Raw genomic sequence first — 19,015 nt, 5'->3', positions numbered from 1 at the left:
AGCTCTTGAACTTATTATATAGCCAAGAAAGACCATGAATTTCTGACTCTGCAGGCTTCATCACCCAAATGACTAGATATGGGTATATACTACACCACTCACGGCCAGAGTCTGTTTTAAACTGAAGTTGTAGAGACTGAATGAAGCCAGGGCATGCTATAGAAGTGCTATTCTACTGGGCCATCTCTTAGCACTTGAGTTTCTAAAACAGACTCCTAGATTCTTGCTATATAGCTCAGAATAGCCTTCAACTTGTGATCTTTTCTGTACAACTTTGAGTGCTGGGATTACAGGTATGTGTCTCCATGCCTTGAAACACTCTAAATTCAGATGAGCATGAAGTCAAATCTGACCTTGATACTTTTTACGACAGTAATAATCTCTAAGATATTATAATACTATAATCTAGAAGCAATTAAACTTAGAATTGATTTTTCTGTGAGGTTAAGGACTGATGATTATAATTTCCAAAAATCAACTTCAAAAATAAGTAATCATATTCATTTAATCCACAGTGTTAAAAATACATAGGAAAATTGTACATATTTTGTATAAACTCAATTTTGTATAAACATTCTATAGGATAAATACCAGAGACTTAATTGTAGGAACTACAAAGCAACATACATGATACTGAGCATAGAATACATGGGCTAAGAAATCTATATAGAAAGATAAAAAAGCAGGGTGCTGACCCTGTTTTCCTGAACAACCCCCCAATTACAATACTGTCACTCCCAAAAGGCATCGAGAAACATAACTCACGATTTAACAGCTACTGGATTGGGCAGGAATCCATAATCCATAGAATCGGCAACCTGATGATTTTCTGGTTCATGAGAGCCATGTAGTTGTTCTCCACTGTTAGCAAGAATCCAGTTGGGGCCCCAACCAACCCGAAATGAACGTCCCATGAATAGGGCCATGTCCATCAAGAGTTTCCCCTTGCCATATGTAACAGATTTTTCAAGAGGGACTAGGCCTGGTTGCCTGCGTATCCCCACTGTTTTCAGCTGAACCTCAGGAGCTGGGCTGGGCACTGTAAACACAGTGGCCAGCGGCAGAGGGACAGACCAGGGGGATGTGGATGGGACATTCATTAGAGATGAAGTTCTGGGAGTGCGACATTCTTGGACGGAGGCACTTGGTGAAAGAAAAGCTCCACTTGCAAATTTTGATTGCAGCAACCCACCAACTGAAACAAGGAGGAAAAGATCCTAAACGGCAGTAACAATTAAGAACACTAAAGGTGGAGATATTGCCTCAGATTTTACAATAATTACTCTTGTTTTGTTTTCTTGACACATAGTCACTATGTAGCTTATGTTCTAGAACTCACTAGGTAGTGGAGGCTGGCTTCACCACACTTGGCTACAATGTATCCCTGCTTGTCTTGGAACTCACTATGTAGACCAATTTATCCTTGATCCACTTGTCTCTGCCTCAATGAAGTTAGGTGTAGAGTATGCCACCACTGTGTGGCTTGTAATAATTACTTTAAAAAAAAAAGGTTTTATTTTATATTATATTGTGTGTAGGAGTGTCAATATGACTGCAGCTGCCTGTGGATGCCATGTGTCCAATCCCTCTGGAGCCAGTTACAGGTGGCTGTGAGTTGCCTGATGTGGGTGCTGGGAATCAAGGGTCCTCTGTAAGCACAGTACAAGTTCTCTGAACATTGAACCACTACTCCAGCTCACAAGAATTATCTTTTCAGCCATGAAATTATAGCAAGAAATATAACGATTTTATAAAGAAAAAACTGTGAGGTGTGGTGGTGTACGCCCTTAATCCTTGCATTTGAGTTCAATGCCAGTCTGGTCTACAAAGTAAGTTCCAGGACAGCTAGAGTTGTTAGAGAAACCCTGTCTTGAAAAAACAAAAAAAAAAAGAGGGCAGGGGGGAGAGAGTGAGGAAGCTGGATTCAGAAAAATAACCCCACCCCCACCCCCACCCCCGAGACAGGGTTTCTCTCTAGCTTTGGAGCCTGTGCTGAAACTAGCTCTTGTAGATCAGGCTGGCCCTCAACTCAAAGATCTGCCTGCCTCTGTCTCCTGGTTGTTAGGCGTGCGCCAGCACTGCTGGGCTCAAAAGTAACTTTCTAAATTCAAAGTTAGCAAGTAGTGAGTGATAAGACTGAGTAAGCCTGGGTAAAACTCAATGGTCATGTCCTTACTGAAAATCCCACATGCAATAATATTTAAAAAATGATGGATGCAACCTAAATGTTGCATGTTTTCTCTTATTGAGGGTCTTAGATGTTATAGATATTAATATTACTTATGTACTGATGACATGAAAGAAAAAAATGTCTGGGGATCAAAGCTGACGCAGGGGACAAAGAAAGGGGAAAAGGCAAGTTACTAACTATGAGGAAATGGAGACTATATATACTACAGGACACTATAGGGGCTTGAGAGAGGGAGGCTCAGTTAAAAGCATTCCTTGCTTTTGGCAGAGGATCTGAGTTTGGTACCCAGCACCAACATGGTTGCTCACAACCATCCCTAACTTCAGTTGCAGGGGTCTGACACTTTCTTCTTACCTCTGCAAGCACTGCACACACTTGTAACATTGCACATATATAGACAGAACACTTAGTACACATAAAATAGATAATCTAAAAAATTTGAATAAAAAATTTCTATACTTGCACGAACACAGCCTTATATATAATTAAAAATCAAAATAGCCAGACTGTGGTGGTGCACACCTTTATAATCCCAGCACTCTTGAGGCAGAGCAGTTGATATCTGTGAGTTTCCAGTCAGCCTGGTCTACAGACTGAGTTCCAGAACAATAAGAGCTATACAGAGAAACCCTGTCTCAAAAACTAAAGACAATAACAACAACAAAAAAGCACATGCACACAAAAATCCCACACATATCAAGACTCAAGCTACTATACTATAATGTTCAGTGCTACATCCGAGGAACTGTTACTAAATGATGCTATAATAAGTTAAAGGCATTTTATTCTTAGGATTAAGAGATGGCTCAGCAGTTAAGAATACAGTCTGCTCTTCTAGAGGACCTGGGTTCCCATCACCCACACGGCAGTTTATAAGTCTTTTATGATCTGATACACACCCTCACCAATGTCTGTGGGCACCAGGAACACAAGTGGTGTAGACATACACATAGGCAAAATTCATACACATAAGATAATTTTTTTTTGAGATGAGGTCTTATTAAGAAGCCAGATTCATCCTGAACTCAAATTCTCCTTTCCTAGTCTCTCCCGTGCTAAGATTAAAGGCATGCCCCACAATGCAGTCTCAAGTATTTTGAGAAGTCAAAACATATAATGAGCACAAACAACTAGTATGCTTCAAAGATATCATCTTGCTACAATCTCAGGCTGCTGTGAACTCATTAGACCAGAGATTTTGTTTGCTTGTTTGTTTTTTTTTTCAAGACAGGATTTCTATTTGTAACAGCCTTGGCTGTCCTTAAACTCCCTCTGCAAACCTGGCTGACCTTGAACTCAGGTCTGCCTGCCTGTGCCTCCTGAGTGCTGAAATTAAAGGCATCCACCACCATTGCCTGCACAGAAAATACTGGTGTAAGCCCCTTGATCTTTTATTCCGGTTTTAAAGTTTTGTGCATGCGCATATGAGGCTGCACCCTGGCACACACTTTTAGGAGTTGGTTTGCTCCATCTACCATGTGGGTCCTAGGGATCAAATTTAGGTTGGTCATCAGGCTTGGTGACAAGCACCTTTACTGGCTGAGCTTTTTTTCATTTTTCAAGATATGGTTTCTCTGGGTAACAGCTCTGGTTGTCCTCGAACTCACAGAGGCCTCTGCCTCAAGTGCTGGAATTAAAGGCACGTGCCACCACCACTTGACCCCTATTAAGCTTTTAAGGAAACATCAACAAAATTTCTACTGGTAGTTCTTTACCTTTCAAAGTATTTTGAAATTACAACTGCTTAAAGTGTCACTGATATTAATACTCCATAATCTTTTTTTTTAAGGAGATAAAAATTTAACAAGTACGTGTTTTTGCTTGCATGAGTGTATGCCATATACTTCAGTATCTGAGGGGCCAAAAGAGGGCACTGTGGAATTACAGATGGTGTTGAGCTACCGTGAGGAAAATGAAAATTGAACCCAGATCCTCTGGGAAAGCAGTCAATACTTCAAATAGCTGAATCATTCCTCCAGCCCAGTACTCCATAAACTATCACCTAGTAGTAATCCTATTAGGAAAAGTTTAAAATCTACTATGTGATTTACCCCCACAGGACTATTCAAAGGTTTAGGGAAAAGGAGTAACTTGAAGTTTAGTATCAGTGAAATTTTTCTAGGGAAAATATCCTAGAAAGCAGCAAGAGAATGAAAGGACTACATAAAAAGAACATGGCAACTTGTGGAATCTTCTTAGTATTGTGTTAGAATTTAGGACATTAGTCCTTAATCTGTAATTCACATTCACAAGTGACTAAAACATGTTCCTCAAAGAACACAAATGTTTTCATCATACAGAACTACTTTTGATGCTTAAGAAATTGTTACTGACTGTACTTGACCTTTTTGTTTTAAAATATTATTAATTTGTGTGTGCATGTAGGTTGCATACATGTGCCATGGTATGGTGTATCATGAATCTAATTGGTCTTAATAATAAAACCCTCAGACTGAATGTCCGAGCTCCTATTTCCTCCTGCTGTATATTCCTTGTTCTGCCCAGCCCCGTCACTTTCTGTCTCTACTTCCCTAGTACTGGGATTAAAGGTGCGAGTCACCACTGTTTGGCTGTTTCTTTTAAACTGACTCAATTTGTGTAGTCCAGGAAGGCCTTAAACTCACAATCTGTCTGCCTCTGTCTCCCACAAACCAGGACTAAAGGTGTGAGCCACCACTGCCTGGCCTCTATGGCTAACTAGTGTGGCTAGCCCCACACTCTGATCTTCAGGCAAGCTTTGTTACAGCACAAACAAAACATCACCACACTATGGTGTGCATATGGAGGTCAGAGGACAACTTGAGGGAGTCATTTCTTTCCTTCCACCATATGGATTCCAGAGACCAACCTCAGGTATTAGACAAGCACCTTTGTATACTAAGCCACTTACTTTACTGACCCATTTATGGCTTTTAAAGAAACTAATGTGTGTGAGTGCCTAAATGAATGTATACGTATCATGTGTGTGCCTGGTGGCTAGGGAGGCCAGAAGAGGGTGTCAGATTCTTTGGAATTGGACAACAGAGGGTTATAAGCCACTATGTGGGTTCTGAGAACTCAACTGAGATCTTCTCCAAGAACAAATGCTCTTAACTGTTAAGCCATCTCTCCCTTGGTCTGGCTGTGTTACGCCGGTAACCCTCAAACTCATAGCAATCTCCCTGTTTTGAGTAAGATTATAATGAATATTTAAAAATGCCCATTGTTATTTATATGGGTTTAGGGGTTCTGCTAGAGAAATCCATTCTGCTTACAAGATATGGAAAGCAGCAGTTTCTTGAGAAACAGCGCATGTTATACTGTACCTATTGAGAAACAGCGCATGTTATACTGTACCTATTGAGAAACAGCGCATGTTATACTGTACCTATTGAGAAACAGCGCATGTTATACTGTACCTATTGAGAAACAGCGCATGTTATACTGTACCTATTGAGAAACAGCGCATGTTATACTGTACCTATTGAGAAACAGCGCATGTTATACTGTACCTATTGAGAAACAGCGCATGTTATACTGTACCTATTGAGCGGGATTTTGATGAGTGGGAGGCTGAAATGGGGAGTCTAGGAGAACAGATTTCTTGAACAGTATCTCCTTTGGAGGGGAAGTGACTGAAGCGTTGATCCACCGCATCTACATCTTCTTCATCAACAAGCAAGGATGCCTTCATGATCTAAAAAAGGCACTATCTATAGAATGACTACTTCCCATAAATGAAAGACCATAAAAGAAAAATACAGTTTATATGAGCCTTAGTCCAGAACAAGTATAACAGTTTTGCGACCAACACAGCACTTCACTTCATGTGCCTGAAAAACTGAACTCATACGATTCTCATCTTGTATTTACTGTGTTCCACCAGTCCTGGCACACAGTGATTACTATTATTTGCTGAATAAATGACTTTAAAGTCAAACATAAGCCAAAGGCTAAACTCAGCTAGAAAAAGAGAAATTCAAGTATTTACTATGTTTCCAAGATTTCTACGTTTGAAACCCAAGACTACTCTGTCAAGCAGACAAAGCGATATTTGATAGAACTTAGTGCTGGCAGTTGTTAACTTTGTCATCTAAAGAAAGGGTAGTAAAGCTACAAAACTTGGCTGAAAAACAGATCTTCCGATTTTAAGCAGGAAAAACAGAAACCACCTGTGACACTAGCCTATTTCCTTCCATTATACTGAACTCTCTCTCAATAGTCTAAAATGCATAATCAAAGAAGAGGTATGATGTTACACAGATATTAAATATTAATTTGACTTTCTGCTATAGTAAGGATGGGCCAGAACGTCACCTGTAAGACATGTGGATTAATTCCCAGTGAAGATGCAATGTGTGTTGAAGCAGACACAGGCTCCTGATCCTCAGGCATGCTCTCTTCTAACACAGAATCCAAAACTGGCTCCTGGGTGATATCTACCATGTCACTGTCCAATTCCACAACCCTCCCTAACTGTTCGACTTCTGGGCTCTGGCTCTGCAGACAGCAAAAACAGAGAAGCAAACAGATTAGTGGTACATCAGATAAACTTTACTCAGAATATGATCTAGAAATATTCTGCATATTCTAAGATATGAGAGATTTGCTAAAAGGCTTTAATATTAATTGCCTCTCTAAGAATCTGGGACACAAATGGTTTATGGATCATCCTTCTGGAATTAGCACGAGGCAGGATCTAGGATCTAGGATCTAAGCCAACAACCATGCAGTGGTCTTTAGAGACAAAGGATATACTGTAACTCCCTTTGTTAGTAACTATAATTTCCTGATCTACATAGGGTTACCCTGTCCTCCCAATGACTAGGAACTGAAAAAAGAGGAATAACTATTAAGCATAGGCACTCTCTCAAATTACATTTAGTGTACAAATAATTACATTTTTCCCTTGTATTTAACGTGTTTTGTTTGCATGTATGTAGATGTACCCTTGTGCGCCTGGTGCTAGAAAAGGCTAGAGGACAGCCTTAAAAAACCTGGAACTGGAGTCACAGATGGCTATAAGCCACCATGTGGGTGCTGTGATCTGAATCTAGGTCTCTCAAGCCCCAATATTTGTATTTTTTGTTTTGTTGGTTTTTCGAGATAGGGTTTCTCTATACTATGGCTGCCCTAGAATTTGCTTTGTAGACCAGGCTGGCCTAGAACTAAGGCCTGCCTGCCTTCCAAATGTTGGTACTAAAGGCGTGCGCCACTATCGCCCGGCTATAAACTTGTAGTTAATAGTTTTAGTTTTGGAACGAACTCTTCTGAGTGACTAGAGTAACAAGTGCAGTGTGTGTGCAATCTTATGTGGAGTATGAGCAAGGTCCACACTTACTTTCCCTAAAAAGACAGTATTACAGACAACTCCAGTTCTTTTTATGTTTTAAATTTACAGGGGATGGAGAGATGGCTCAGCAATTAAGAACATTCGTTGTTCTTCAGAGGATCTGGGTTCAATTCCCAGCATCTACATGATAGCTCACAACTGTCTGTAACTCCAGTTTCAGAGGATCTGACACCCTTACACAGACAGACATATGTACAGGCAAAAAAACAAAAACAAAACAATGCTCATAAAATAAACTATTTTCAAGAAGTTACATTTACATTATAAAGCAATTTTAAAGACATACTAATGACAAAATAATTAATGATGTGCTAAAGAGATCGTCCAGTCAGTACCGTTTGAGGTCCTAAGTTTAGATCCCCAGCATCAATGCAAGAAGTCAATCACTGTGGGGCACACGTGAGAGGCTCTCTGGAGCTTGCTAGCCAGCTAGTCTAGCTAAACAGTAAGTGCCAGGTTCAGTTAGAAACCTTGTCTCGTGCTTGCTTCGGCAGCACATATACTAAAATTGGAACGATACAGAAGATTAGCATGGCCCCTGCGCAAGGATGACATGCAAACTCGTGAAGCATTCTGTATTAAGATCTCAAAGATGTAACATAGACAGTGAGAGAGGAAGACATCTATTACTATGGTCTCTATACATACCTGTAACACATGTACCACACACAAACCACACACAAGATAGCTTATGGTAAAAGGTTAAGGCTTATAAAATGGAAGTGCACTATAAATTAACTAATCCGATACATAATTGTTTCACAAATTTAAAACACACATAAAACCTAGTACAGTGTGCTAACAAATGACTATAATTTATAAATGTTTTCAATACAAAAAGTACTATGAATTATTTGTTATCAAGCTATAACTTACATATATGCTCCCTGTACAATGTTTGGATGATTTTTCAAGAGTACCTACTTTATGTTACATTATATTTTATTTTTTATTTTTTTTTTCGAGAAAGGGTTTCTCTGTAGCTTTGGAGCCTGTCCTGGAACTAGCTCTGAGTGCTGGGTTAAAGGTGACGTGGGCCCCCACCACCACCCAGCTTATGTTATATTTTAAACAAATGCTGTGCTATGGCAAGTATTCCTCTTTTTTTGAAGACAAGGTTTCAATGTCACTTAAAAAATGCAAGTTTTAGAAGAGCTGGAAATAAGGCTCAGTGGTTAGAATGTTGGCCAATCTTCCAGAGGACTCAGGTTTAACACCCAGGTTAATGTACAAGGCATATAAGCACTTCAAATGTAGACACTACCCAAAGACTGCTTTACTAAAGTTAGATAATGTTCCCTTAGCTTGGACTAAGGTCCCAAGTCCAGTAGCCGAGCATATTCCAGACTTGTTCAAGGACACAGATTGCTTTTACAACAAGCACTGCCAAAATGAAACAATGACTGAAGGTGAATTAGCATTTCACATCAGTCTCATGCTGTAAAATTGTAGGGATTCAGTGCTAAAGTAGGTGTCTAGTAAGAATAATCCTGGAATCCCATACATTCCCAAATATAATTGTTTTGTTTTTCAAGACAGGGTTTCACTGTAGCTTTGGAGCCTGTCCTAGAACTAGCTCTTGTAAACCAGGCTGGCTTCGAACTCACAGAGATCTGCCTGCCTCTGCCTCCCGAGCGCTGGGATTAAAGGCGTGCACCACCACTGCCTGACTCCTAACATGTTAAAACAGGGTAGCCCTGACTGCCCTGAAACTCACTATGTAGAACAGACTGACCTCAAACTCAAGATATTCACTCTCCTGTGTCCCAAGTGTTAGGATTAAAGGTTTGACACATCACACGTGGCCTAACAACTCATTTTGGGAGTGATGGTACTGGGAATGGAACCTAGGGTCAAGTACGTGCTGTGAGCACATGCCAAGTTGAGCTACACCCTCAGCCAGGGTTCCCTTTCAACAAACACTATGATATTCTCTATCATATCAGCAGGACACCATACTGGTTTTGGCTTCCACATTACCTGGTTCTTCCTATTTAACATCATGTATCAAAATTTATTATCATTATATATGTGTGTGTGTGTGTGTGTGTGTGTGTGTGTTTGATCTGACAGGTAGTGAAGCTATGAAAACAGGAATTATGGTTGACAATATTCTGTATTTAGTAACAAGCACATCAATTACTTAAGTTTCACATTCAACGAACACGTGCTTTGTGCTTTCCACCTAATAAAGTATCTGGCACACAGCAGAAAAACAAAAACAAAACAAGTGACTAAAAAAGGATAAAGACTGTGGGTGGAGATGGAAGGGGGCATGGCATCAACTTCCTGTACTACTTAACACAGGGAAAACCATCCACCAGGAAATCCAGTGGGAGGGTTTCATAAAATAACTAGATTAGAGACAAAAGGGACCCAGGATATACAGTGAAGAGAGCTGCAGATCAACGTTTTCTATGTTCCTGCTCACACAGCTGTTAAAGGGAGATGACATCACCGAGTATATAGACAAGCCGGAAAGGAAATACCATAAACCTGGGGAACTGGCACAGGTCTGGGAATCCCTGCGCATGGACTTAGTAGAGTGCACCTAAGAAATTTCAATAAATTACTCTAAAATCTTTTAAGAAATCTTGGCCAGCCGGTGGTGCACACCTTTAATTCCAGCACTCGGGAGGCCGAGGCAGGTCAGTCTCTGTGAGTTCTAGGCCAGCCTGATTTACAGAACAAGTTCTAGGACAGCCAAGGCTACACAGAGAAATCCTGTCTCAAAAGAGAGAGAGAGAGAGAGAGAGAGAGAGAGAGAGAGAGAGAGAGAGAGAGAGATCAGTGCAGACTAGACACTTCTTCAGAGTCAGAGAAAAGGAGTGGGGAGAACAACTCCTGAGTTCTATGGGAAGGAAAGGTATGTACAGGACGAGTTGACTCGGCATCAGCTTAACTCCCTTTCCTACAAGGTGTTTGATGAATTAGAAATATTACTTACAAGAATTATATATAAATTGATAATCTGAAAAACTGAGGGTAGGGTTCACAACAAAGACAGCATTTCTGTGTAGCTTGGAGCCTATCCTGGAAATCATTCTATAGACCAGGTTGGCCTTGATCCCAGAGATCCGCCTGCTTCTGCTTCTCAAGTGCTGTGATTAACGGCATGCATTACCACTGCTAGCTACCAGCAAGAAAGGTTTATTTTTACACTCAAAATGTAATCTTCTACATGTAATCAACATGATCAATACTTAAAATTCACCCCTCTTTATTCCAAGGGAAAAGTGAGATAACTCAAGATGTTCTTAAATTAATAAAGGAAGGAAGGAAAAAAGAAACTAAGAAAGAATATGCGATCAGTCCAAGATCAAATTTTTATAGTTGATATTATTCTTTCAGCCAATTAAGTTGCTCCAATACAACTACTGCAATTGCCCACTTAAAGAAAACTTGTCTTCTAACTATAAAGAGTATTTTCACATAGTTTTGTTTGAAAACTAGTTGTTAATAACACGGTGTTCTCTTTAAAAGAAATTATGCATTAGGCTTTCAAAGCCTTGTGTCTTGTATTTACATTCTAAAAATTCTGCATGAGGGATAAATCCTATATTATATTAGCTTATATTTGATTTTTAAATTAATAAGAAAACCAACATGTCTAATATCTGAAAGTAAATTCTGGCCACACCGTGAGCACACGCGCGCGCACACACACACACTGAATATTTAGAAGTCCTTTTATTTCAAGTCACAGTATACATAAATCTTTTTTTATTTTAAATTTTTATGATTTCTTTATCTTTTATTTTATGTGCATTGGTGTGAAGGTGTCAGGTCTCCTGGAACCGGATTTTCAGACAGTTGTGAGCTGTTATGTGGGTGCTGGGAATTGAACCCGGGTCCTCTGGAAGAGCAGTCAGTGCTCTTAACTGCTGAGTCATTTCTCCAGCCCCAGTATACATAAATCTTATCCTAAATTATGATACCTTTTTTCCTGGAAAAAAAGTTTTAAAATTGGAGATGGAGATCCGGCTCAGCAGTTAGAACATTTGCTGCTCTGCTGCTCTTTCGAGGTCCAGGTTTGGTCTCCAGTGTCCATACAGTGCCCACAATCACTCATGACACCAGCTCTAGAGACCCACGGCTTCCACGTTTTGCACAGGCACCAGGAGCACAATATGTTTTATATATATATATGCAGACAAAATATTCATACATATGAAAAAAAATTTAATTTGCTTTAATACTTCTTTGAATAAATTTACTGACTGAACATGTTTCTGAGAAAGCTAACTATCTTGACTTACTGAACTAAGGGTGGGAGTAAAAGCTTCATCTACCTGAGTGTCAAAAGGTTTCAGGTCTTTCAGTTTCAAAACCTGTCCAAACACCTCCATCAGCTGGGGAGAATTATTAAAAATTAAGTATGTCTGAACCCCATGGAACTGAAGTGATGGATGATCTAAGTAACCATAGTCAAGCTCTCTGGACTAGTGATGTAGTCATCTAGAAACCAGAAACTCCAGACGGCAGCAGTCCCACAGCAATTTCATTTACTGCAGTGAAGGATGATCAGCCAACATTCTCTCACCTGAAAGTTACAGATCATATAAAACTGTGTTTTCTTCTTGCTTTGTTATACCAGCTTTTTAAGGTACAAAGGCAAGGTATACAGACCACCTGGAAACAGAACTGAAACTAATGGATAAAAAGTTATGCTGTATAAATGTGATCCTTAAAATGCAAACTTTCCTGAACAGGGCAAGAAAAAACCCTTCCATCTGTGGTAAACTGGGGGATTGAGGGAGTCTTTCATCAGACTTCAGGAACACCTTGTAGAAATCAGTCTCTCTGGGAAGGACGCAACAGTGTGATGTTTGACCATACAACTCTGACTCCAGAATGAAAAGAATGTGCTATCTGTTCATTCTGATAGTTCAGGTAGTTTCCTGTGCCGAGTAAAGCAACTAATAATAATTAGCCAATCCCTCAAATGTCACCATGGAATAGGAAGGGTGCTCCAGAGCAGAGCACATAATGCATGTAAACATAACATCCCTCTCACTTCTGCTCACTGCAAACCAACTCCTTCAATCCCGGTGGTACCCACGTTCACTGTGTTCTATTTGTCCAGTTTGAATCCTTACCAGTTCTCTCTTGGCTAGAACTTGTTCTGAGATAGCTTTTGCTCTCAGCTTTGCGATTAGCCTTGTCTACTATACTGTCATTTTAGAAATTTAGATCCTTTTCCCAGTGTTTGATTCTGGTGACTAAAGCTGATTAATAACATATTACTAATGTAAATTTGTTCTGTTTACCTACAGATGAAGCTTTTCTTTTTCAGTCATAACTCAAAGACCTTACATGTTTATTAGCAGGAAAAAAATGGCTGATTTATTTAGAAAAGATTAAAAAAATATATGTGTGATAGGAGTCACACAGACACACACAAAAAAATGGATAAATAAAAATAAAACCATGTTTGCTCATGCAGAGAAAGGCAGATCTCTGAGTTCTAGGACAGCCAGGACTACACAGAGAAATCCTGTCTCGATCTTTTGGGAATGTCTTACTAGGTCGATCATGCTGGCCTCAAACTCAGAAATCTGACTTCCACTGCCTCCTACGTCATTAACAGATTTATTAGCAGAGGTTTGTAATAGCAATATTTTAAATACAACCAAAGTTATAAAACTTAAAAATCTGCTGGGTGGTGATGGCATACGCCTTTAATCCTAGCACTTGGAAGGCAGAGGCAGGCAGATCTCTGTGAGTTTGAGGTCAGCCTGGTCTACAGAGGTAGTTCCAGCACAGGTTCCAAAGCTATACAGAGAAACCCTGCCTCAAAAAAAACCAAAACCAAACAAACAAATAGATAAAACAAAACTTAAAAGTCAACCATGCTGTGGCGAAGCACACCTTTTAATTCCAGCACTTGGGAAGCCAAGGCCAGCCGCCAGTCTGATCTACAGAGCTAGTTTCAGGACATGCAGGGCTATACAGAGAAACCCTGTCTCAAAACACCAAAAACAAACAAAAACCTTAAAAGTCAACAGTTTCAAATTTCACATTTATCATAGCTTCCCCTTCCAGTCTCTACACATAAACGTGACACACACAAGATTCTCCAGAAAGTGCCTCCCCAGAAATTATTTAATAAATCATAAAAATCACACATTTGAGCAGCCAAAAGAACTGTAACATGGAAAACCCCAAACGTCCTGCTTTTAGCAGCTGAGAGGTAGAGGGTGTTTTACAAAGTCTCATAAATAACTCTTCTTAGAGGGAGTGTGTCAGTAAGTTAAAAATATTTCTATAACTTGATTGCATATAAACGACATCCAAATTAAAGTAAATCTCTTTTACCAGTAGGTATTCAATTAATTTACAAACCTTTCCCTTTAAAGGACAAAAGGTTGATATTGGTTTAACAACAGTGAAAAAGTGTATGATACAAATATTTGTAATAAACAATGCAGTCCCTTATTTTCTACACACTAAATAATTTAATGGCTTTTAAAATGATCTATTTTCATAAAGATTATTAAAATACAGTGTCATGAGTTTGAAATATAAGCAAACTTGAGAAAATGGAATTAAAAACTCTTATAGAAAGCTAATCTTTTAAAAAGCAATGGATCAAGATTTAAAAAGTAAAGATCAAGATCAGAGTGCACATCACGAAATCAGTAAAAGTAGGATTTACTTTGCATCAATCAACCCTACATAAGCAAAATTCTATCTCATGTTGACCACTGATCAAAAATTACAAGTCCAGATGAGAAAAACTGAGAATTACAATCTGTAGAAGAATGATCCAAACAGCAAGAGAATTCTTTAACTCTTGAGTAAATACTAGCATCCTGTACCACATCAGCCTCCCTTGGACGTATCAGGTCCCAGGACTGTGTAGCTGAAAAGCTGCGAGACTGCTTTGACGTCTTTATCACCGTTCCATTACATTCACTGTCCTTTCTCTACCTGAGGTGTAGGTGCAGGTTTGCCATTAAGAGTCATCTGGAAAGGAGCTGCCTGGCTTGCAGGGGGCAAAGGGGCAGTCTTCAACTTCTTTGAAGTAGTTTTGGGTGGGTGTTCTTCCTCCTCTTCATCAGAATCCTGAAGGCCATATTTAGAAAAATGGGAGACCTAGAAAGACAAGAAACGCAGCAAAGTCAACTTTTAACAATATTCTTTTCTATAATATCTACCTTTGAAAAAAAGACAAAGGGGAGAGATATTAAAATAGTTAAAGCAGGAGCTGGACAGATAGCAGCAATTCAAAAACACTGGCTGTTCTTCCAGAGGACTGTAAAACTTTTACCTCCAGGGGACCCAATACCCGGTTCTGGCTTCCAAAGGTACAGAGCACATAAATAAATGAATAAACAAATTTTAAATAACTAAAATAAAATGTTAATGGCAGCATGTTTTCTATGATTTTGACAGCTTTCAGTACACATAATAGTTGCTCAAAATTAAATAATATATGGTGTGAATATACAATGAATCAGGCATGCTGGTGCACATCTTTAGTCCCAGCACCAGGGAGGCAGAGGCAGGTGAATCTAGTTGACACCCAAGGCCAGCTAGGTCTACAAAGCAAGTTCCAGGACAGCCAGGTCTAAACAGTGAAACCCTGACTTGGAAAACCCAAACCAAAGCCAACCAATAAACAAGAGAGTTAAAATGCAATCATCCATGAATCCTGATATATACTACCTAACTGTTCTCTACCTACCCAACAGCCTTCAACCGACTAAATCCCCCAACCAGCCTAGAAGAAGAAACTATCGGATAAGACTATACAAAACAAGTAGCAGCCAAACTCTCTACTTTTAAAAGTGTTTGTAAATAAAAATTACAAGATCGGAGGTAAAGATACCTGCTGAAATATCTGATTTTGATTCTCAAGACCCCGGTACAGAGAACCCACTTCCATAGGCTGTCTTCTGACATGTGCTTGTACACTCTGACATTTTCTGTTCCCACACATTTGCACACACATATAAACAGAAACTGTAAAGGGCGAAAGATGCATCTATTGGAGCTAGGGAGATGGCTCAGTTGGTAAAGTGTTCACCATGTAGTAATGGGTACCCGAGTTCAGGAGATACTCCCTATCCCAACAAAAGAGGCTGGCATAGCCACCATAACCACAATCTCAGCACTGCAGAGGCACAGGCACTTGGGTCCTTGGAGTTTAGCTGGACAGTCAGTCTTCTTGGACCAGAGAGCTTCAGGTTCAGTAAGAGACTCTCTTTCAAACAGTAAGATTAGTTGGTTGTTGTGGTATATGCCTCCCTCCCTCCTTCCTTCAGGTGGTTTGAGATAGGGTTTCTCTGTGTAGCTTTGGAGTCTGTCCTACCAGGGTGGTCTCGAATTCACAGAGATCCACCCACCTGCATCTGCTTTCCAAGTGCTGGGATTAAAGGCATGCACCAACCCACTGCCCAGTGGTGTAAGCCTTTAGTCTTTAATCCCAGCATTAAGATAGCAGCACACAGATCTCTCTGAGTTCAAGGACAGCTTCTACAAACCAAGTTGCAGTTCAGTCAGGGCTACACAGTGAGACCCTGTCTCACAATTCAAATGGTAAGGTAAAGAGTAACAGAGGAAGAGGCCTGACATTGATAATACATACACCCACCAACGGTTTTGGAAGACCTACTTTACCAAGAGACAAAGATTTCTGATGAATTCATTTTGTGATGCCAAAAGTGGAAACTAGGTGAAGGAACTATACCTTAAACACCCAAGAACCAGTTTCAGGCCGGTACTCCTTGAATTGGGCTCCCTGCTTCCTTGAGACTGCTTCCAATCTCCCCTCATAATTGATATCAGCAAGTCGATCTGGGCTCTTTATTAAACACCGCGATGTTTTATCTGTTGGCCAAACTCCATCCAATGTAACTTCAGCCTTCCTGTGAAGTATAAACAGGCAAAACAAAAATGATTTATACTTACAAAAGGAAGTGTAACCACGATGGAGGCCTGAGTCTTTCTCTAAAATTTTAATAATACAACTACAATATGACCCAGCTATACCACTCCTGGCTATGTACCTGAAGAACCTTAGACATACAATGCCTGAGATGTGGTTCCAACCTAGGTATCTTATGCATGGAGAAAGAAGTGGTATATACACAAAACGGATTTTTTTCCCCCTCAAAGAAGAAAGAAATCATAGTATTTGTACAAAAATAAAGATCATTACATTAAGCAAAGTAAGCCAAACTCAAATACTGAATGCTTTCTCTCATGTGTAGAATACATATTTAATACATGCATGCAGTGTGTAGGACATGAAAGTAGAAAGAAGACGACAAAAGCAGAGGAAAGGGACTTTTGAGTTCAAGCCCATACAGGGTTGTAGCGTAAGACCCTGTCTAACCTCCATCACACCTCAAGCAATATATGGCAAGAAAATGCATTTAAAAAAACAACAAAGTTTAAAAATATCACACTAAAATAGGTTAAGTGTGCCAGCAGCAGAACAAGAGTAATACAGAAAACACACACACACACTTTTTATGTGGTTGGTGCTCACTCGGTCAGTAAAATTAAACAAAAGCAAAAGAAAATTGTCAGTGTTCAAAGCTCCTGAAAGCAGCACCTGGACACGTTACTATTAAGGAAAAGATGTGAATCCTAAATTTACAGTATATCATTACCACTTATACATTCAAATAAAAGTATAGAAAAAATCCAATTTAGTTATTTTTTATAGGTAAATAAACTCATACCTATTTAGCCCCTCACCCACAGGGGGCTTTTGGTTATCATCTACATAGACAATAACTTCTTTCCTTCGGATATGCACAATATCATCCAAATTTAGATTTGTCAAATTTACATCTCCTTCAAAATAGATGGAGCCATATCCTAAAATTCAGAGCAAATAGTTAAAAAAAGATCCTATATAAAGGAGCAAAAACCTCTTTTAATCTATAATGATTAGCAAGGAAGAATATGCAACCTGTAGTATCAATATTTTAAGCCTTCTAAAAATTCATCAAGTGGTTATCTGCCTCCTAAACACAGCAAGGATAGGAAAAGAGGAATGGTGTTACATTGTTATCAGATGCAACACCTCCAGTTTACATTTTTGCATTCTCAAATCTTCCCAAGTATCTGCAATGCTGCTTTATGAACAACTTGGTTCCTAATCTGCCATAAGAATTAAAATACTTGAGCCCTTTTAAAATACAGAATCATGGCTGGGTGGAATCCAGCACTCCAGAGGCAGATTTGGTCATACAACATCACAAAGTAAATTTATTAAAAAAAAATTACTGCAATAATTTTGTAATATGAAACTGAACCAAAGTATTAAACTTGGCATACCTTGAAGCTTCTTTAATTGTAAAGAATTATAACAAAACAAATAATTACAAGACCCAAACAGGTATGTCTAAATCCCCAAATGCTACATGGTTCTAGTCCTCCATGCTTTGTTGCTTGTCAGTGTTTCTATTTCAAGGAGGAGCCAAATATAGGAAAAACAGACCCTAAAATCAAGTGCTGCCCTTACTTACAAAATCAAGATGCAATCTGAATTATATTCTCACACCTAAACTCACACATACCTTTACGACCAATGGTGAAATCTGAAACAATGCATTCTCCCTTTTCATTCGTAATTTTAGCAAGGTCATCCATAGATGGAATAGTATAGTAACCAACTTTTGTGAGAACAATGCCTGCAACCAAAAGTCAGAAAGTACTGTAATTATCCTGGGGAGGACAGTTCTTAGTAATTTTACTTTCATATAAAACTTTTCTATAGAAAAGCTGGGCAATAGTAGTGCATACCTTTAATCCCAACACTCAGGAGGCAAAGGCAGGTGGATCTCTGAGTAAGATCAACCTATTCTACAAAGAGAAACACTGTGCCAAATTAAAAAAAAAACCAAAAAACAAAACAAACAAACAAAATGTATGGAACAAGTTTTTTTTGTTGTTGTTGTTGTTTTAAATTTTTCTTGAGACAAGGTCTAATTTATCACAGTCTGGCCTTAAACTGACTATGAGACTGTGAAGCTGAGATTGTGAGTCTCTAAGTCTCCTGACTCCACCTAATGAGATGCAGATGCAGAAAAATCCAGAGTTTTGAGAAAGAGAGAGCAAGACTCCAATTCCAATGTCCCATGAAAGAAAAATTAAAAACATTTAAAACGTGATGAAGTCTACTTAACCTTTGCTAATCTAAATTTTTTGTTTTGTGGAGACAGGGTTTCTCTATGAAACATTCCTGGATGTCCTATAACTCACTCTGTAGACCAGGCTTGTCTCAAACCACAGAGATCTGCTTGCCTCTGCCTCCCTGTGCTGGGATTAAAGGCTTTTGTCACCACCACCTGGCTCCCAACCAATTCTTTTCTTCTTCTGCTATATTAATTTATTCATTCTTATTTTATGTACATTGGTGTTTTTCCTGCATGTATATCTGAGTGAGGGTGTCAGATCTTGGAGTTACAGATAGTTGTGAGCTGTCATGTGTGTGTTGGGAACTGAACTCGGGGCCTCTGGAATAGCAGTCA

At 39.3% G+C, this 19,015-nt stretch overlaps 1 protein-coding gene and 1 non-coding gene across 8 annotated transcripts in view; one reads left to right on the top strand and one right to left on the bottom strand.

The window, feature by feature from the left end:
* Nup98 (nucleoporin 98 and 96 precursor) overlaps positions 1–19,015 on the bottom strand; it is a 96,744-nt gene that overhangs the window by 19,287 nt on the left and 58,442 nt on the right. For 6 of the 7 annotated variants that reach the window (XM_087908636.1, XM_087908640.1, XM_087908638.1 and 3 more), the window contains 7 exons: positions 18,062–18,175; positions 17,219–17,357; positions 16,219–16,396; positions 14,457–14,621; positions 6,488–6,670; positions 5,714–5,867; positions 766–1,195 (listed from right to left, as the gene is read on the bottom strand). In XM_087908636.1, the coding sequence (XP_087764762.1) occupies positions 766–1,195; positions 5,714–5,867; positions 6,488–6,670; positions 14,457–14,621; positions 16,219–16,396; positions 17,219–17,357; positions 18,062–18,175 (1,363 nt within the window). Of the gene's footprint in view, positions 1–761; positions 1,196–5,713; positions 5,868–6,487; positions 6,671–14,456; positions 14,622–16,218; positions 16,397–17,218; positions 17,358–18,061; positions 18,176–19,015 lie in introns of those variants that run through there. The other variant, XM_087908642.1, reaches the window with a different exon arrangement.
* Positions 8,002–8,106, top strand: LOC125397384 (U6 spliceosomal RNA). The gene has a single exon (XR_007231050.1). It is a non-coding gene; the product is annotated as a U6 spliceosomal RNA (small nuclear RNA).

The sequence above is a fragment of the Myodes glareolus genome, chromosome 7 (assembly GCF_982192425.1).
Source record: "Myodes glareolus chromosome 7, mMyoGla1.1, whole genome shotgun sequence".
NCBI lineage: Eukaryota > Metazoa > Chordata > Mammalia > Rodentia > Cricetidae > Myodes > Myodes glareolus.
Note: the sequence above shows the minus strand (reverse complement) of the source record. Positions and strands in the feature narration are given on the sequence as shown.